The sequence below is a fragment of the Festucalex cinctus genome, chromosome 17 (assembly GCF_051991245.1).
Source record: "Festucalex cinctus isolate MCC-2025b chromosome 17, RoL_Fcin_1.0, whole genome shotgun sequence".
NCBI classification, from domain to species: Eukaryota; Metazoa; Chordata; class Actinopteri; order Syngnathiformes; family Syngnathidae; genus Festucalex; species Festucalex cinctus.
In genome coordinates this window covers 3436162-3452438 of record NC_135427.1, presented here as the reverse complement: position 1 = coordinate 3452438, position 16277 = coordinate 3436162, and the positions used below count along the sequence as shown (strand labels likewise).

The following is a 16277-nucleotide window of genomic DNA, read 5'->3' as shown; positions in this document are numbered from 1 at the left end:
TGAGGGGACGCTTGCTCATACATAATCCAGAAATAACCTTCCTCACTAACACACACATACACAAGCGCACACGCACACTCTTGGGGGTGGGTGAGTGGATGGGTGGGTGTAATGTAAAGAATTTCACTGAGTATGTTGGCTTTTTCGACTTCTCCGGAAATTCATTCTGCTGTAAATTGGCCGAATGACACCTAGTACCTTTAAAATATATAGCTTCCATTTCTGAATCTGTTGCCAGCACCGTTAATATGGTTGACTTGACCTCTCTCTGTTTGTTTTTGTGTATGTGGGTGCGTGTGTGTGTATGTGTTTTGTCAATCCGCAGAGGGTGACAAAAGGAACATGGCTATTTGAGAAACTACAATACAGTTTGGTTTATTGGTTTTGAACATATAAACATAAACACATTACAAGTGAAAAAAAAATTTAAATAAAATAAAAATGTAAAGGAAGAAAGGAAAAAAAAATGTCAACAATAAATTCCATAATTGACATGTTCAAGGAGTAGGAAGAAGTACACATACTTATCTAGTCCTACTCCCTATTATTTCTATCATATTTATATATTAACAAATTGTTCCTATTCGAAGAGGCGGCACTGGTTAGCACGTCCGCCTCCCAGTTCTGACGACTCGGGTTCGAGTCCAGGCTACGGCCTTCCTGGAGTTTGCATGTTCTCCCCATAATACATATTATATGTACATACATACATACATACATATATATATATAAATTGGTAGTGAAAATATAATGTAATTCTTTGGCTTTTTTTTTTTTTAATCATACAAGTAGGCAAGTAGGCTATTAATTACAACCCAAAAACATTTGCCACCTGTTCTACAAGAAAAGTGCTACCTGAAGGCGGAAGTGACATCACGCAGGACGGATGTGGACGTGGCATACCGCTGCAGCAGTTCCGCTGAATGTCCGCCTCTCATTCCAAGAAGGGATTAGGGAGAAACACCCGGGGACGACATCTATTTTTTTGTTTAACCCCCGTCGCTTATCCGATTTACGGCCCACCTCGAGCAGAGGGACGCCTTACTATTCCCAACACTTTGGAGGTAGGTTTCGATGTGATAAAACGGTGAAAAGAGTCAGCGTGACATCCATGTCCGGCTTTTTTTTGCCATGGTAGCTGCTAATGCTAATTAGCATTTGCTAAAGTAGTTGCCGTATAAGCAAATGGACGTCACTTAGCTTTAGCCAACATGCTAACGTGCTAGCTCCGGTGGTGGTATGCACAACAGCTGATTGAATCGCCGCTGTCATGAGCGACTTGGCCGATTAGAACAAGTTAGCCGCCCACCCTTCAAGGCCCCATCACTTTGGATTTTTATTGAGTCAACAGAGATGTACTTTGTACCCGGTCGTCGCCAGTAAAAATATTGTGTTATCGTGTGTTGTGTTTGTTGTGACTGCGGTTCGGTCAATGTTAGCTGAGCTAGCGAGCTAGCAGTAATGCGGCACTGAAACCAGTTTGCTGCTAGCTTTGCATACCATTTTGAATTAACTCCATGTTGTGTTTTCTTTATTAGCCGCTTCGCCTGACATCGATTGAATATGGAAAATAAAAAATCAAAATGTTGCTTTTTAACACATCCTCAATCGTAATTTTGTGCCACTTGCTACAGGCCCCGACACGCTAAAAAAAAAAAAAAAAAAAAAAGAGCAACACGGTTATTGTGTTTCTCGTCGTAGTTGAATTATTTAAAACCCCGCTCATTTATCCCGTGTTTGTCTTGATAGATGATACTCTGTTGTAAAAGTTAGTCCTCCAGTTAAAGTGCCTAAATGTCCGCCACGCAAACACATTTGTTTGCTGAGTGATTGACATTGGATATATTCTAATGAACATGGCCAGGCAGAAAGTTACCCATAGTTATTTTTCGAGTCAAATGGACCCGTAAAGTTAACCAAAAAGTGTTTAGGGAGTAACGTAACATTTTTTTTTAGTTTGTATGTATGTACTGGGTTGAACGGTGAAGTTGGGTGAACCATTATTTACCAGGTTGCTGAGGTTCATTGTTCGATTCATGACTCCATCATACATATGAGGTTCATTCAACTGTAACCTGCATCAGTGTCAATGTTTGTCAGAAACGCTTGATTGTGTTTTTTTTAGGCATGATCTAGGGAGGGTAATGTACTAAATATCAATCGAAATGGTTACTATATGAGTTAATGAAATGTAAAGTGCTTATTGGGATTTTTTTTTCCCCCTGCAATTTTGACACTTTTGGATGATTACATTATAGCGTAATGAGGGTGGAAGAAATAAATCTTACCGCTAATTTTTGACATTTGCCATCTAATTTAAATTTTTGAATAATTGCATAGATCACTACTGGTGCAGCTCTTATACGAATGATTTGTATTTTAAGTTTTTAACTTCATGCTACCCTGGTTTTCTCTGGCCTGGAAAAGTGAATGGCATACAGTTCAGGGTGTGTATTGCAGTCAAACCAAATAAAGGTGTTGTCAGTGAACTTGTAAATATTAGCTTCTTATGCTAAGTCTGTCTGGAGTTTGTTGCTTAACTGTCATTTCAAAACTTCCTCTCTCAGTACCAAACAGTTGATGAGGAGGATAATGATGGTGATGTCCTTGTGTCATTAGATTTAGGGATGAACTGAAGATGAATGTAAACCAGCACACTCCCATGGCCTCTCCTTATGGCCAGCCTCAGCCTGGTTACGGGCAGCCTGCCTTTGCACCCTTGGACAGCGGATACTTGCCACCTTACGCACCTTACAATGGCCCAGTGTCAGCCTACCAACCTGGAGTGCCACCGCAAGGTAAAATTGGACACTTGTCCGGCTAGCTTTGATACTTGTTGACGTGTGTTAGGGCCCCGTAGAAAATAATATTAAAAAAAAAAGAGTGGCATAGTTGAATTAGTTGCAGTTTTGAAAATTGTTTAATTAATAAATGTAAGATTTTATCAGCGTAAAATAATGTAATATGTTAGGAGAAATAATTTTGCAAATTAAGAAAAAATATGACACACCCCTTAATATTTTAAAAGCTAAAATCTTAATGCACAATAGTTTCAATTTTACGCATATGTTGTCATTTTGAGATGCAAAAATTCATAGTTGGATGAGCAAAGTGATTGATTCATGATGAAGCATTGTTGCGCTTTTACCCTTTCTCCTGTCACACTAATCACAATCTGAGCTGCCTTCATGTGCCTTGATACTTTCACCCAGTCATGTCCTACCACCATTGGCAAACTTTTCCCCAACTTTCCTCTCTTGTATTTCAGGTTATTCATCTTTCACCACCTTTCCCTCTAAGGCTGTGCCAGCCAACCCCGTCTCAGAGCTCTCCTCTCCTCTTGACCTAGGTAACGCCCTGCTTTTGCTCTTCTCACCTTGCCATCATTTAGTCCTGGCCTTACCTGCTGGTGCATGTTTTCCGCATCATTCGCTTCACAGGAGCAAACTTAAGGGACAAATATTTTGTTTTTTGTTTAATAGACAATGAAATTTCTGCACGTCTTTCAGGTCACAACAGGGCTCCTCCCCCCTCTGGCCCACCGCCTGTATCAGCTCCTCAAGCGTACAATCAGTATGGAGGTCATCATCAGGGTGACATTCAGAATGGACCCCCAACTATGACACAGGCGCCCCCAAGGTACTGAAGCTGATTCTTTTCTCTCATTTCAATAGTATTGATGAAAAAAGGAGATAATTTTGTAACAATTATGTTTTGTGTTCTTTCCAGGCCAGTTACGACCCCGTCGTACAACCAAGGAGCGGTCAATCTGCCTGGGCCGCCCGCCACCTACCCCCAGCACTATGGACCCCCGCCCACAATGCCACACGTCACTAGTCAGATGAGCAGCATGCAGATTAACTCAGGGCCACCCAACGCTGCCGGGCCCGGATACGGTATTACCTCTTATCTGTGTGCATTCAATAACATAATATTGCATCTAGCTGTGTGGGTCTGTGTAATTCGGCTTGATTAAAAATAAATGTAAAACATAGGCAGCTAAAAAAAAGAAAAAAAAAGAAAAAGGGGGTTGGGGGGGTTATGGAACTTCATACTATGTTGGGGTTTTTCCTGTTGGGGAAAAATTGGAAACGATAGGCAAGCCTCTATTTCATGGGATATGTTGTAAGCTTTTTAGAATGAAGCAAAAAAAATTATATTTAATCATGATTTCATGAAGAATTCCCTAAGTGAAAATGTGCCGCTGTAATTTTTATTTTTAATTTTTATTTTTTTTGGTGTGTCTATTAGTGAAAAAATCCATAATTTTATGATTAAAAGCCCAATTTATGATGAGGAGGAAAAGTGTCATTTCAAAAGGAAATTAGTCATTAGTTTCCAGAGTTTTTGTGCTTTAATTTACATTTTAAAATGTTGCAATTGTTAATATAAAAAGTTCTGATTTCATGGGAAATGTGCAATTTTACAAGATAAATAAGTTTTAAAAGTCAGTTTCCCAGGAACAAAATTTTAAGGGGGGGGGGGGCAATTTTGTGTATTTGTTAATTGGATTTTGTGTGTCTCCTCAGCACCACCACACAGCTCTCAGCCTCCTGTCAGTAGTTCCTTCTCAGCTGCACCTCCCGCCACCTACAATCAAGCTCTGCCTCCAGCATCGTCTGTTCCCACCCAGGCACCACCTGCTACTTCTCAACAATACTATGGAGGCCCCCCTCCACCCTCTCAGCCGCCATACAATTCCTCTCTGCCTCCCACTTCTCAACAGCCGTTGACCTCCTCTGCTGCTCCTCTTCCGCCGTCCAATCAGCAATCCTTTGCTCCTCCCTCGTATTCGGGTCCTCCGCCGGCTCAGGCTCCCTCCCCATCGATGTCACAGCCTCAGCAGTCCTTACTCCCCACTCAGCCTGCCTTCTCCTCAGCCCCTCAGGGCTCCTTCCCTCCAAGAGCGCCTCCTCCCACCTCCTCTCAGTATCCTCCTCCTCCAACGTCAACCACCTCTGGCCAGTACCCGGGCCCCTTGCCGCCTCAGCAGCAACCCCCTTTTCCCTCAGGTCCCCTTCCTCCCAGACCCCAAATGCCCCCCACATCCATGTCTCAGAGCAACCACTTACCTCCAGGACCACAGGGCCCGCTAGGCCCTCCTGGACCCCTGCAGCAGCAGATGCCCCCACCCCAGCCTGGTATGCCAGGAGGCTACCCTCCCCAGCAAAATGGTGAGAAGATTGAGTTAAGGGTGCTATAGTGTGCTGTTTTGTTTTGTTTTTATTTTTTTGTTTTTAATATTGAGGCACAGGTAATTACTACTATCTTATTTCCTGTGGTTAGTGAGGTTTTTTTGTTTTTTTTTGGGGAACACTGCTTGACAAGTAAACATTAATATTGTACTGCTTAACCTACTTTGATTATGTGTCCCTTCAGGTGCTTTTGGGCTTGTAAGAGGCCCTCAGCCCGGCTTTGCAGGCCCTTATCCTGGCCAACTGAATTACAGCGCTCCGGCACCAGCACCGGGCCCTCCACAACCTGCTCAGAAAAGACTGGACCCGGATGCCATTCCTAGCCCAGTAAGAAGCCACAAAACACATTTGTCATATCTAGGGCCCGATTGATTAGTCGACCGATTATTGGCCTTCAAACATCAGCCAAAACAATTGTCCAATTGCGCGAAATTGCCAATTATTATCCCCTTAAAACGTTATCGAAGAAAACTGAAGTTTCCGACGTGAAAGTACCATTGAATGCACCATTTTTGCTTGAGTAGCATTAGCAACAAGTGAGTTTGTAGCATATGTTATTCTGTTTCTTATTCCTAAGTGTCCTTTAAGCTTTTTAATGACACTTCAGTTGGAGTTAACTGCAAAACTAAGCACACAACGTTAAAGGTGCACGATGCAAGATTAGACTCAAATTTGAGTGTTAAAATAACCATATTTTCCACCCGCATATGTTTTAAGAATTGTATTATGGACAGGAGGCACTACTGTGGCACAATGACTGTCACCCCTATTTTTCTGTAAAAGGAAAAAATGTTGAAGCGTTCGGGCCGGAATCTTTAACTGTGGCTCTGAGCATGACATCATGCGTGTGCACGCTATTGTCCCTGTTAGCTCCACGGAAGACAAAGAGAAGTAAAAAAAAAACTTGAAGGTCAGGAGACCAGAGGAAAGGTCAAAGAAAAGAAAGATAAATCAAAGTGAAATCCAGCACCAACTAAACACCTCCTGCCATCCACATGGTTATAAAACCTGAGTCTTACGCCAACCCCAGAAACCTCTAAATTCCAACAAATTAAGGAGATCTCGAGAGACCAGAGGAAAAACTAAAGAGTGGTTTTATTATTGATACATAAATCTATCCAATAACCTTGTATACTTGATGATTTTTTTTTTTATTTTATTCTGGACTTGTCATTCAAAGCAGAGAATCTTAATCGTGAATGTTTTGGTGCAAGGGAACCCATTGCAAAGTAATTGGACAGAGGGGTCATTTTATGCATTTTATTTTTAAATAATCTGCAGATTAATCAGTATTTTTTTCTTCTGCCAAAAATTGGTATCAGCATCGGCCTAAAAATGCATATCAGTCGGGCCCTAGTCATATCAATGCAAACTCTCTGTATTATTTCTCTGTACTTGCGCATGAATGACAGTAGCGATAATCTATAAACAGCTCTGACACAACAACTGACCAATTTCTGTCTGAATAACAATTCTTGCAACTTGTTGCTATGGTTTCACACTGCTGCTCCTATTTATGTCTTTCAATCTGTGGTGTTGATTAATTGTTGTCCTGTTTTGCACAATGTTGCCGGACAAACTTTTTGAATGTAAAGCAAGCGTCTGACATGCCGACCGTGCAGAAATCAAGACATAGAATAGACCCAGACGCTATTCCCAGCCCAGTAAGTGTCCTCGTGTGGCTCTTCCTCTTGCCCTAGTGTTGGCTTTCCAAACGCATCCCTGCCACCAATGCACCCTTTGTGAAACGCCACTGTTTGTTTTTTGTGTTTTGGATCTCTTGATTTTCACAAATGATTTAATTTTTAGGGTCTGGTCAGTGTTCCCCCTTCCCTCATCCACATACTCTCCTTTCGCTGCATGCTAGTCTTCACTTGCATGCCTGTGGGAGTTAACCTATTTGATGGGGATGTCATTTTGTTTGTCATGTGTGTGTGTTTGTAAGCTCAGAGCCAAAATGTGAGGATGAGAGTGTGTGAGAGGGAAAAAAAAAAAAGTGTGTGAGCGACAGGCAAAATTTGAGTGTGATAGTCCGTGTGGCATGTTTTTTTCCTCCCAACCTTTTTGTCCATCTTTTAGATCCAAGTAATCGAGGATGACAAGGCCAAGGCCAAAGAGCCTTTCACCACAGGTGTCAGAGGTCAAGCGCCGCCGCTGGTCACCACCGACTTCCACGTCAAAGACCAAGGTGAGACCTCCGAGATCCCCTACGCTTGCTGCCACTCAGACGTCGTCCATGATTGTCATGTTTGCGTACCTTTGTAGGGAACGCCAGCCCCAGGTTCATCCGCTGTACGGCCTACAACATGCCCTGCACAGCAGACATGGCCAAGCAGTCCCAGGTGCCGCTGGCCGCCGTCATCAAGCCCTTTGCCACGCTGCCACCGGATGAGGTCAGCCACCCCCTCTCTTCTACCCATGCTTACGAATTGGACAATTTCATGAGTGGGATTAATGTTGTGCGCTGACTTTATGTGATGAAACGTCTCTCTGCACAATTCTTTGATTGTATGTAGACTAGAGGTGGGAATCTTGGGGCACCTCACGATTCGATTGCGATTACGATTCAGAGGCTACGATTCGATTATAAAACGATTATTGATTTCCCCCCCAGGCAGCAGAAAAAAACCAATGTATTTTGGTGCTTTTAATGTTTCGTACATTAGTTACAAAAATAGTACAAAAGTCCTCTCAGGCCTAAATAAACTACTATTTCAGTATCAAGTTAACAGTTCAAAACAGTAAATAAAATACTCAAGTCCTCATTCTGTAACAACAGCTTTTAAGTATATCCAGTCTTCAACAGAATAAAACATAGCATTGAGCAAAAATATATTATTTTTATCCACTCAAAAGTGCACTGAGGTATAAATGAAAGACAATGTGAACTACTACTTCAATACAAATGCCTAAAAAAAAAAAAAAGTGCTTTCCTGCTTTTTAAGTTGTGTACAGATGAACATGTAAACATTAAAGTCTCTCAGAGGTACAAAAAATAAAACCCTCAAGTGCTTTTCAGCTTTTTAACTTGTGTAAACATGAACGTGTAAACATTAATGGGATCGTTCGGCTTTTTTAACATGAATCTCAATTTGATCCTCACCTCCCGTGTGTGCGATCAGCACTGAATTCGGCGTTGGACGAGAGGAAAATAGTCCACCAAGCTGGCTGGGGTCTCGGAAATAAAGCGTTTTTCTTCTAAAAACTATTTGTTTTCAAAAGCGTGATACATTTCCACCACAATACTCTTTTCTGAATAAAGTCAGACGCCATTACCGCCAGCCACTACTTTTCTGTTCGTTCGTTCGCATCACTGCGCGGTGCCCTGTAGAACGCTAACCGACGCACTGCAGCCAGCTAGCTGATACTTCCGCCTCAAGTTGTTTGCCTTTTCGGAGCAGGTCTGATCTCACGAAGAGGTGGGTTGGTCAGCTCAGCCATGCTTGTTGTTTTGAATCTCGAGGCGTGAGTTGTGGATGTGTAATCTCGGTCCGTCCCAAAAAGCGTCCCGAAGACCGCGCGCGCTACTGCGTTTCAGTTCCGCGTACTTTCCGCTCCGGTCCACTTTTAGTTTCGGTTCCCTTGGCATATTTATATAATCGGAATTTGGACTTTTGTGAATCTTTCTCGATTGTTCCACGGCCGAATCGTGAATAATCTAAGAATCGGAAATTTTGCACACCTCTAATGTAGACGCCTCCATACGTGGTGGACCACGGCGAAGGCGGTCCCATCCGTTGCAACCGCTGCAAGGCCTACATGTGTCCATACATGCAATTCATCGAGGGAGGCCGCCGCTTCCAGTGCGGCTTTTGCTCGTGTGTCACAGAAGGTGAGTGCGTGTGCTTGTTGCTGCGTTTAATGCAAGTTATTGATGTCGTTTGTGTCTGTGTCCAGTCCCTCCTCATTACTTCCAGCATCTGGACCACACTGGGAAGAGAGTGGACTTCTTTGACAGACCGGAGCTATCGCTGGGCAGCTACGAATTCCTGGCCACTGTCGACTACTGTAAAGTGAGTCCTCCTGTCTTGTGACATCCTAAAAATTGTTTGTAACTCACTCACGTAGCTTTGTTTGTTTTAGAACAACAAAATTCCTCAACCTCCGGCCTTCATCTTCCTTATCGACGTGTCCTATAATGCCGTCAAAAGCGGCATGGTCGGCATCGTCTGCCAAGAACTCAAGACGCTGCTGGACCAGCTGCCCAGGTAGGAAATAATGGAAGAAGAGACAGTGGAATGATGGACCAAGCGCAATGTGAGGAATATTTTTTGTATTTTATGATATTTTGTGAATAATTGACGGGTCAACACAATAAGCCATTTGCTGATGTAAGGGTTTGAGAGGGAGGAATAAGAGGAACAAAGCCATAAATCACTTTTAATAACCATAGTTGGAGCCCCTGCTAGGATAGGCAGAGGGACAATCTGTGCTCATAGCTTATCTTTTATCAATCTGTGCCTCCATGTCCTGAGGTGATGAATACAATGATGAATTTTCTCAGTGCATCTTCTTCTTACAAGCGTCACATTTCTAGAGAATTCCTCAGTGAAGATGACGCCAATTCTGATGGCCTTTTTCTGTTCAACAATGTGAGCTGGCTCATCATTTTTGGCAGAGATAAGAAGCCGGAATGCAACACAGCTTTTTCTCGTTTTACAAAATCAGAAAGAGATGGAAAATATCTAAATGAACAAAATTTGAGGCTACAGGGCATGGACAATTCAATTTGTTGAACTGATGACAGCTGTCCACTCGGATCAGGGGAAATTGGAGGTGTTCCAGGAATGCTTCCTAGCAGTTCAGGGAAAGTGATTTAAAAAAAAAAACATTCAAGTTCCCCCTCCCACTTTCTGGTTCTAAATAGCTCCGTCAGAAATCTTTGTAGCTCTTGTTGAACCTCCACCATTTTTGAATATTCTAAAATAGATATGTACATTTTTTTTTCTCAGCCCAACATTGTAACAGTAAAGTCCCCACTCTAGCCCGGGGAGAGAACAAATCCTGGAGCTGAACCACAAAATCTTTTTGACATATAAATTAAACGTCAGAGGGGAAAATATATCTAACAACATTTTGAACTGATCTACATGAGTCTATCTTAAGTTTCAATCTCATTGTTTTCTTCTCCAGAGAGAACCCCGAGTTGGACTCGGCGGTGCGAGTCGGTTTCGTTACCTATAACAAGGTGCTGCACTTCTACAACGTCAAGTCCAGTCTGGCCCAGCCACAGATGCTGGTGGTGTCGGATGTGTCAGAAATGTTCGTGCCACTGCTAGACGGCTTCCTCGTCAACGTTGGGGAGAGCCGGCAGGTGATTGAGAGGTGGGTGAGGCACACAAATGCCGGCTTTCCACCAAGCGGTATGGTTTTGACAATGGAAACAGATTTGCGTTCTGAACTGATTATTGCTGCTTGGTGGTAACAGGGCTTAAACGTTGCAAGGAGGAGAATATCCAATTTGATCAAGCATCTTCTCTATTTTCTGCAGTTTGCTGGACCATATCCCGGAGATGTTTGTAGACACCCGAGAGACTGAGACAGTCTTTGGACCTGTCATACAGGCCGGACTGGAAGCGCTGAAGGTAATTTTCTGGTCCAGATGTTGGGGATCCTCTGTTGTGAGCGTGTAAAAAAGTATGATGTTTCTCAGGCGGCAGACTGTGCGGGGAAACTTTTTGTGTTCCACACCTCGCTGCCCATTGCCGAGGCCCCCGGCAAACTCAAGAACAGAGAAGACAAGAAGTTGATTGGCACCGATAAGGAAAAGGTAATAAGTCAACTACTTTATGGTTGTATGGCCCTCCCTATCTCCACATCCCCTTGAAACTATTTGCTGACCGACACGCCAACACTACAGTCTTCCCGGCATGGTCATGTCGCTTTGTATGTGACCTTAGGATTCTTGTTCAGTCTCTGTTTCAGCCTCAAGGGGGCTTCTACAATACACTGGCCAAAGAGTGCGTGGCACAGGGCTGCTGCGTGGACCTCTTCCTCTTCCCCAATCAATATGTGGATGTGGCGACACTCGCCGTGGTCCCTGTCTCCACTGGAGGCTCCGTTTATAAGTACACCTACTTCCAGGTGGGACATTCTTCAGTCTCCAACAGGCCATACGAAGGACCTCTACGAATTGCTGTTCATTATTATTCTTCTGTTAAATAAATTGCCTTTTTGGCGGGAGGGGGGCGCATTGCTTGAAAACTTTGAAATTTAGGCATGCACGTGTCCCTGACACAGCACCAAATAGCGCATCTTGAAAATTTTTATTTGATTAGCTCCCCACACCAACTTCATTGATCAGCATGAAACTGAATGCACAGAAAAATGTTAAGGATGTTAAACCGAAATTGAGCAGTAATTCAGTCACCCATTTTGGTTTGAAACAGACATTTTGTTTGAATTCCAGGACTTGTACTTTGGCTAACTTGGTGCTGGGAATTCACCGAAATGTGCCCCGTTCTTTATTTTATTTTTTGCCCGGGCTGTTTAATGGCGGGAAGAGTCTAACATCGAAGTTTGATAATTTAGAAGATTCACCATGAATCACCATGGGGTGCGAGTGCCCGTTAATTGCTTTTTGCAGTTTTAATTTACAGTTGATAACTTTCCAGGCGCAGTCAGACCAGGAAAGGTTCCTCAACGACCTAAGACGAGACGTTCACAAGCCGATCGGCTTTGATGCTGTCATGAGGGTTCGAACCAGCACAGGTGAGTCTCTTTAAATTGATGAAGGAAAAATTCACAATGACTGGGACTGAGCTGTCATGGAGAAACAAAAATTTGTGAGTAATTGACACCGCTTTTAAGAAATTTTAATAGTTTCCTATAGATGCAACAAGATGCCAGTAAATTACAACTTTCCTATTTGACATTGCTATGGGCTGACCAAATGAAGCTCCTCTCCTCACTTCAACATAGTTCTTTGACATCATATTGCGACAAGATGGTGCTAAAGCTGTATTTTTAATTAACTTTAGCTTGAGTACAAAAACTTTTTCTTTTTTTTTTTACAAATATATATGTTTGCAAATACACAGGAAAAAAAAGCACTGGTGTCTTTTTCTTGTATGTCCTTAGGAATTCGAGCGACAGACTTTTTTGGCTCATTCTTCATGAGCAACACCACCGACGTGGAGCTGGCTGGGCTTGACTGCGACAAGGTGGTCACGGTGGAATTCAAGCACGACGACAAGCTCAGCGAGGAGACCGGGGCGCTTGTGCAGGCGAGTGCGAATTCGTCCGATGAAGCTGCTCATTTTTTCTGTCTATCTAATCTTGTTTGCTTGCGCCCCCTGCAGTGTGCCGTGTTGTACACCAGCTGCGGTGGCCAAAGGCGCCTGCGTGTCCACAACATGGCCGTCAACTGCTGCTCCCAACTGTCTGACCTTTATCGCAATTGCGAGACGGACACCATCATCAACTTCCTTTCCAAATATGGTGAAGATCCACACATGAGTTTTTTTTGTTTTGTTTTTTGTTTTTGTTTCCAGCTGTCACATACTGTTTTTTTTTTTGTTTTTTTAAGCTTTCCGTGGCATCCTTAACAACCCCACGAAGGCAGTGAGGGACACTCTGGTCAACCAGTGTGCACAGATTCTGGCCTGCTATCGCAAGAATTGCGCCAGTCCCTCGTCAGCTGGTCAGGTACGGCCTACAATCTTCCTGCTGCTGGGGCAACATCGTTACAGTTTGCTTTTTAACTCTGTATGGTGGGGAAATATCACACATTTTTCCCCAGATAGCCTAAGATGCAAAATATATGTCGTCGTAAAAATACAATCACTAATTTTCTTTGAGCTGTGTTGCTATGTTTTTTTTTTTTTATACTCTTGATACATAAACATGCTTGTTTATGCACTTATTGTCAAGCTGGCCAGCTAGCTATTGATAGTCAACACTAGCTACTCCTCCGCCAACATTGTGCTCCAAACTCAACCTTTTAATTACCCCTGTGAGTTACTGTTAAGTCCTTGCTCCTCTTGAAAGGAGCAGCATGAATCTAAACTATTATTGTTAAACATCTGGCCCTCTCATGGAATACTTAAAATGGTTAACAGCTACTTGGACCAGGGCATTCAAAAATGACAGACTGCTTCTTCTCCGACAGATCTTAGTATTTATTGTTTTGTCTCCAGTTGATCCTCCCCGAGTGTATGAAGCTGCTGCCAGTCTATCTCAACTGCGTGCTGAAGAGCGACGTGCTGCTGCCTGCTGCCGACGTGTCGTTGGATGACAGGGCGTACTTGCGACAGCTCATCAGCAGCATGGATGTGTCCGAGACGCACGTCTTCTTCTACCCGCGCTTGCTGCCCCTGGTATGGTCCCAACGAAGTCTGCTTGAAAATATAATAGAAATGTCTGATGAGAGTGGTCTGGAGGTTCTGTTTTTTTGTTTGTTTGTTTTTTCCTAGATGAAGCTGGAGAACGATTCGTTGCCGGTGGCAGTGCGGGCGTCAGAAGAAAGGCTATCGAAAGGCGGCATGTACCTGCTGGAGACGGGCCTGCATCTCTTCCTGTGGGTGGGGGCCAACGCACAGCAGGAGCTGCTGCTTAATATCTTCGGGACGTCCAACTTCGGCCAGATCGACGCCACGATGGTGAGAGGATGTTGGCCGAAGCCAATATTCTTATTTGTAGTATTTGCCATTCGTTTTTTTTTTTTCATTTTTTTTTTCTTTTGGATGTTTCAGACGTGTCTGCCTGTCTTGGAAAATCCTTTCTCACAAAGACTCAGAGAGATCGTCGACTCCTTCAGAGCGCAGCGGTCACGATACATGAAGGTAAACATATACTGCCTTGATTGTCATTTTTGTGTTATCACTAGATTAATGCTGCATTTGAGGATAGTCGGAAGTTGGATATGTCCGAGTTGTTGTTTCCCATTTCTGACCTGAAAACGTTTGAGGCGAAAGTAAACAACCAAAATGGCGGATAGTGATAAATTGCTTTTTATTTTGGTCCTCAAAACTCATTTTGACCTCCAGCAAACTTGCTTCATTCCTTGTTTTTAACTTATTTCATCAGCATTACATACAAGTTAAGTAGTTCAACATATAATTTCATGCAGGGAGATAGCGGCATCCTGTTACGTGGAGTTATGTTGGATATTTATGAATGAAGAAAGCTATTTACTTTTATACTCGAGTAAATTGTGTTTTACCATTCATGGTCTGTGTTTCCGAACGGGTTGTCATTGTAGAGTGATGTCACTTGTAGTCCATTGGTGAAATCGGGGCTCGCCTTTTCTTTGCAAGTGAAATTTCCCAGTTCAAGAGGGTGTAACCATACACACTTCCTGGTTTGAAGTCTGAAAAGTCGGAATTCCGACCATCCTCTAATTTAGCATTAGAACTGGACCATGTGGTGCTATAACTGGATTTTTATTGAATTATTTGACATCAGGAAGTCGTGGCCGTTTTATTGCCAATTCAGCCTGGTTCATGTTGTCCAATGAGGAACTCAGTTTAGAGATTTGTATCAGTTTCTACATAATGTGAATCTTGTATGGTTAAACCAAGGGATGATGCCTCAACTTTGCAAAGCAGTTTGACATTTATGTGGGTGGAACATGGCGGCAAAGTTGGAACAAAAGCGCAAAACTCGAATAACTGGTTAGGAATTGAGCAATTTAGTGCTATACTGTGAAACTCACATCACTACCATTTTAGTAATTTTACATTAAATCTGTGGGGTATGCATGCTTGAAAATTAATTTTGGTTATTGTTGGTTCTGATATATAAAGTGTAGAGTAGATGACAAGATTAAAAACATTTGACTGAGCTCCCTGTAACCATGTTGTGACATTTCCATTTGTTTTTGTTTCAAAACTGTGCATTCACAATTTAATATTGTTATTCATTCTTACTATTTTGCCCCAATTTATTCTCTCCTGTTGCAGCTCATGGTAGTGAAGCAGGAGGACCGCTCGGAGCTCATCTTCCGACACTTCCTGATGGAGGACAAGAGCGTGAGTGGTGGCGCGTCCTATGTGGACTTTCTGTGTCACATGCACAAGGAAATCCGCCAGCTCCTCAGCTAGACCCCATTGATGCCGCCATCTTCTCTTTCCCTTCCTCCTTCCCCCCCCCCCCTTTTTTTTTAAAAAAAACCTAATAAACTCATTGTCAGCGCAGCGCCGCAGCTGGCACATCACCTCGTGTGAGCGTGTGAGGAAATGTGTGTGGGTGTGAGATAATCTGATGTTAATAGAGCTTCACTCTGCTTCAAATTGACTGCGATGGAGGAGGAAGAAGGTTTATGTACGTATGTATATAAATATCTATATACACACACACACACTGAAGAATCATGTATGCAACAGGACTGTATGTATTGACTAGCACTGACTAAAAGCTGTTGAAAGCACCGTCTCCCATATATGGCTTTTTATATAGAATCCAATCCCGTTATATAGGAATCTTCCATACTAGCAAGCCGCCAATGAAATCAAATAAATGCTGTAATCTGATCTCCGCCGCTCCCCTTTGAATTGATTGCCTTATAGCAATCCGGTCCTTCTGTAATGTGCGTGTGTGACTGTGTCTGTATTCAAAAGTAGTGAGTTCCCATAAGCGTCTCATAATGGCCTTTTGCTCGGTTAATAATACTTATATTGATTGACTCATAAATGCCATTCTAATTAATATTTCAGTCTTTTTAATGTCACCAAAATGGAGCGTTATCGCCCGTAATGGCCCTTGTGCTGGACTTGCAGGTGTGCCTAATGAAGTGGCTTCACTTTTATAGGCTAAGCTCATTTCTGATTGACACGCAAAGGGAGCTAACCAGCCACAAAAATGAAATCAATCAAATGGCCCACTTTTACTGCCAATGCTTGTTTAATAATGCCACAAGAAAAGTGTTTGCTTATGTAAAAGCTCTTTTTATTAGCGATCCCTTGTGTCAGAGTCCTCACATATTGCGGGGAAGTATGCAGCTTGCTCCTTAGTTTCCACGTGGCATGATTACAGCAGATGAATGGGCCATGCTGAGCAGTCTGTGTGTTTATATATACATATATAAATATATCAAATATATAATCTGTACAGAATTAATAGAGAAAAAAGCCTTTTAATTCA

The 16277-nt window shown here is 42.8% G+C and overlaps 1 protein-coding gene across 4 annotated transcripts; it reads left to right on the top strand.

The window, feature by feature from the left end:
- Positions 1–875: 875 nt before the first annotated feature.
- On the top strand, positions 876–15667 carry sec24c (SEC24 homolog C, COPII coat complex component). 4 transcript variants are annotated; one of them, XM_077502607.1, is made up of 25 exons: positions 876–1064; positions 2620–2798; positions 3269–3349; positions 3510–3639; positions 3730–3896; positions 4530–5174; positions 5380–5522; positions 6791–6859; positions 7275–7383; positions 7461–7588; positions 8889–9027; positions 9093–9208; positions 9279–9403; positions 10329–10520; positions 10687–10780; positions 10849–10965; positions 11109–11279; positions 11810–11906; positions 12276–12421; positions 12497–12635; positions 12724–12842; positions 13334–13513; positions 13610–13795; positions 13889–13978; positions 15098–15667. In XM_077502607.1, the coding sequence occupies exons 2-25, from the start codon at positions 2639–2641 to the stop codon at positions 15236–15238; spliced, it is 3684 nt and encodes a 1227-aa protein (XP_077358733.1). In that variant the 5' UTR covers positions 876–1064; positions 2620–2638; the 3' UTR covers positions 15239–15667. The 4 variants fall into 4 exon arrangements, with proteins under 4 accessions (XP_077358733.1, XP_077358735.1, XP_077358734.1 ...); XM_077502609.1 differs by lacking the exon at positions 3269–3349; XM_077502608.1 differs by lacking the exon at positions 6791–6859 and having other exon boundaries at positions 877–1064.
- The last annotated feature ends 610 nt before the right edge of the window (positions 15668–16277 follow it).

What these genes read in the sequence shown, in the direction of transcription:
- sec24c (XM_077502607.1), top strand. Translation starts at nt 2,639, where the DNA reads ATGAATGTAAACCAGCACACTCCCATGGCCTCTCCTTATGGCCAGCCT. An exon ending in CTACCCTCCCCAGCAAAATG is followed by an intron (nt 5,175 to 5,379) that starts GTGAGAAGATTG and finishes GTGTCCCTTCAG; the next exon opens with GTGCTTTTGGGCTTGTAAGA. An exon ending in AGCCGGCAGGTGATTGAGAG is followed by an intron (nt 10,521 to 10,686) that starts GTGGGTGAGGCA and finishes TATTTTCTGCAG; the next exon opens with TTTGCTGGACCATATCCCGG.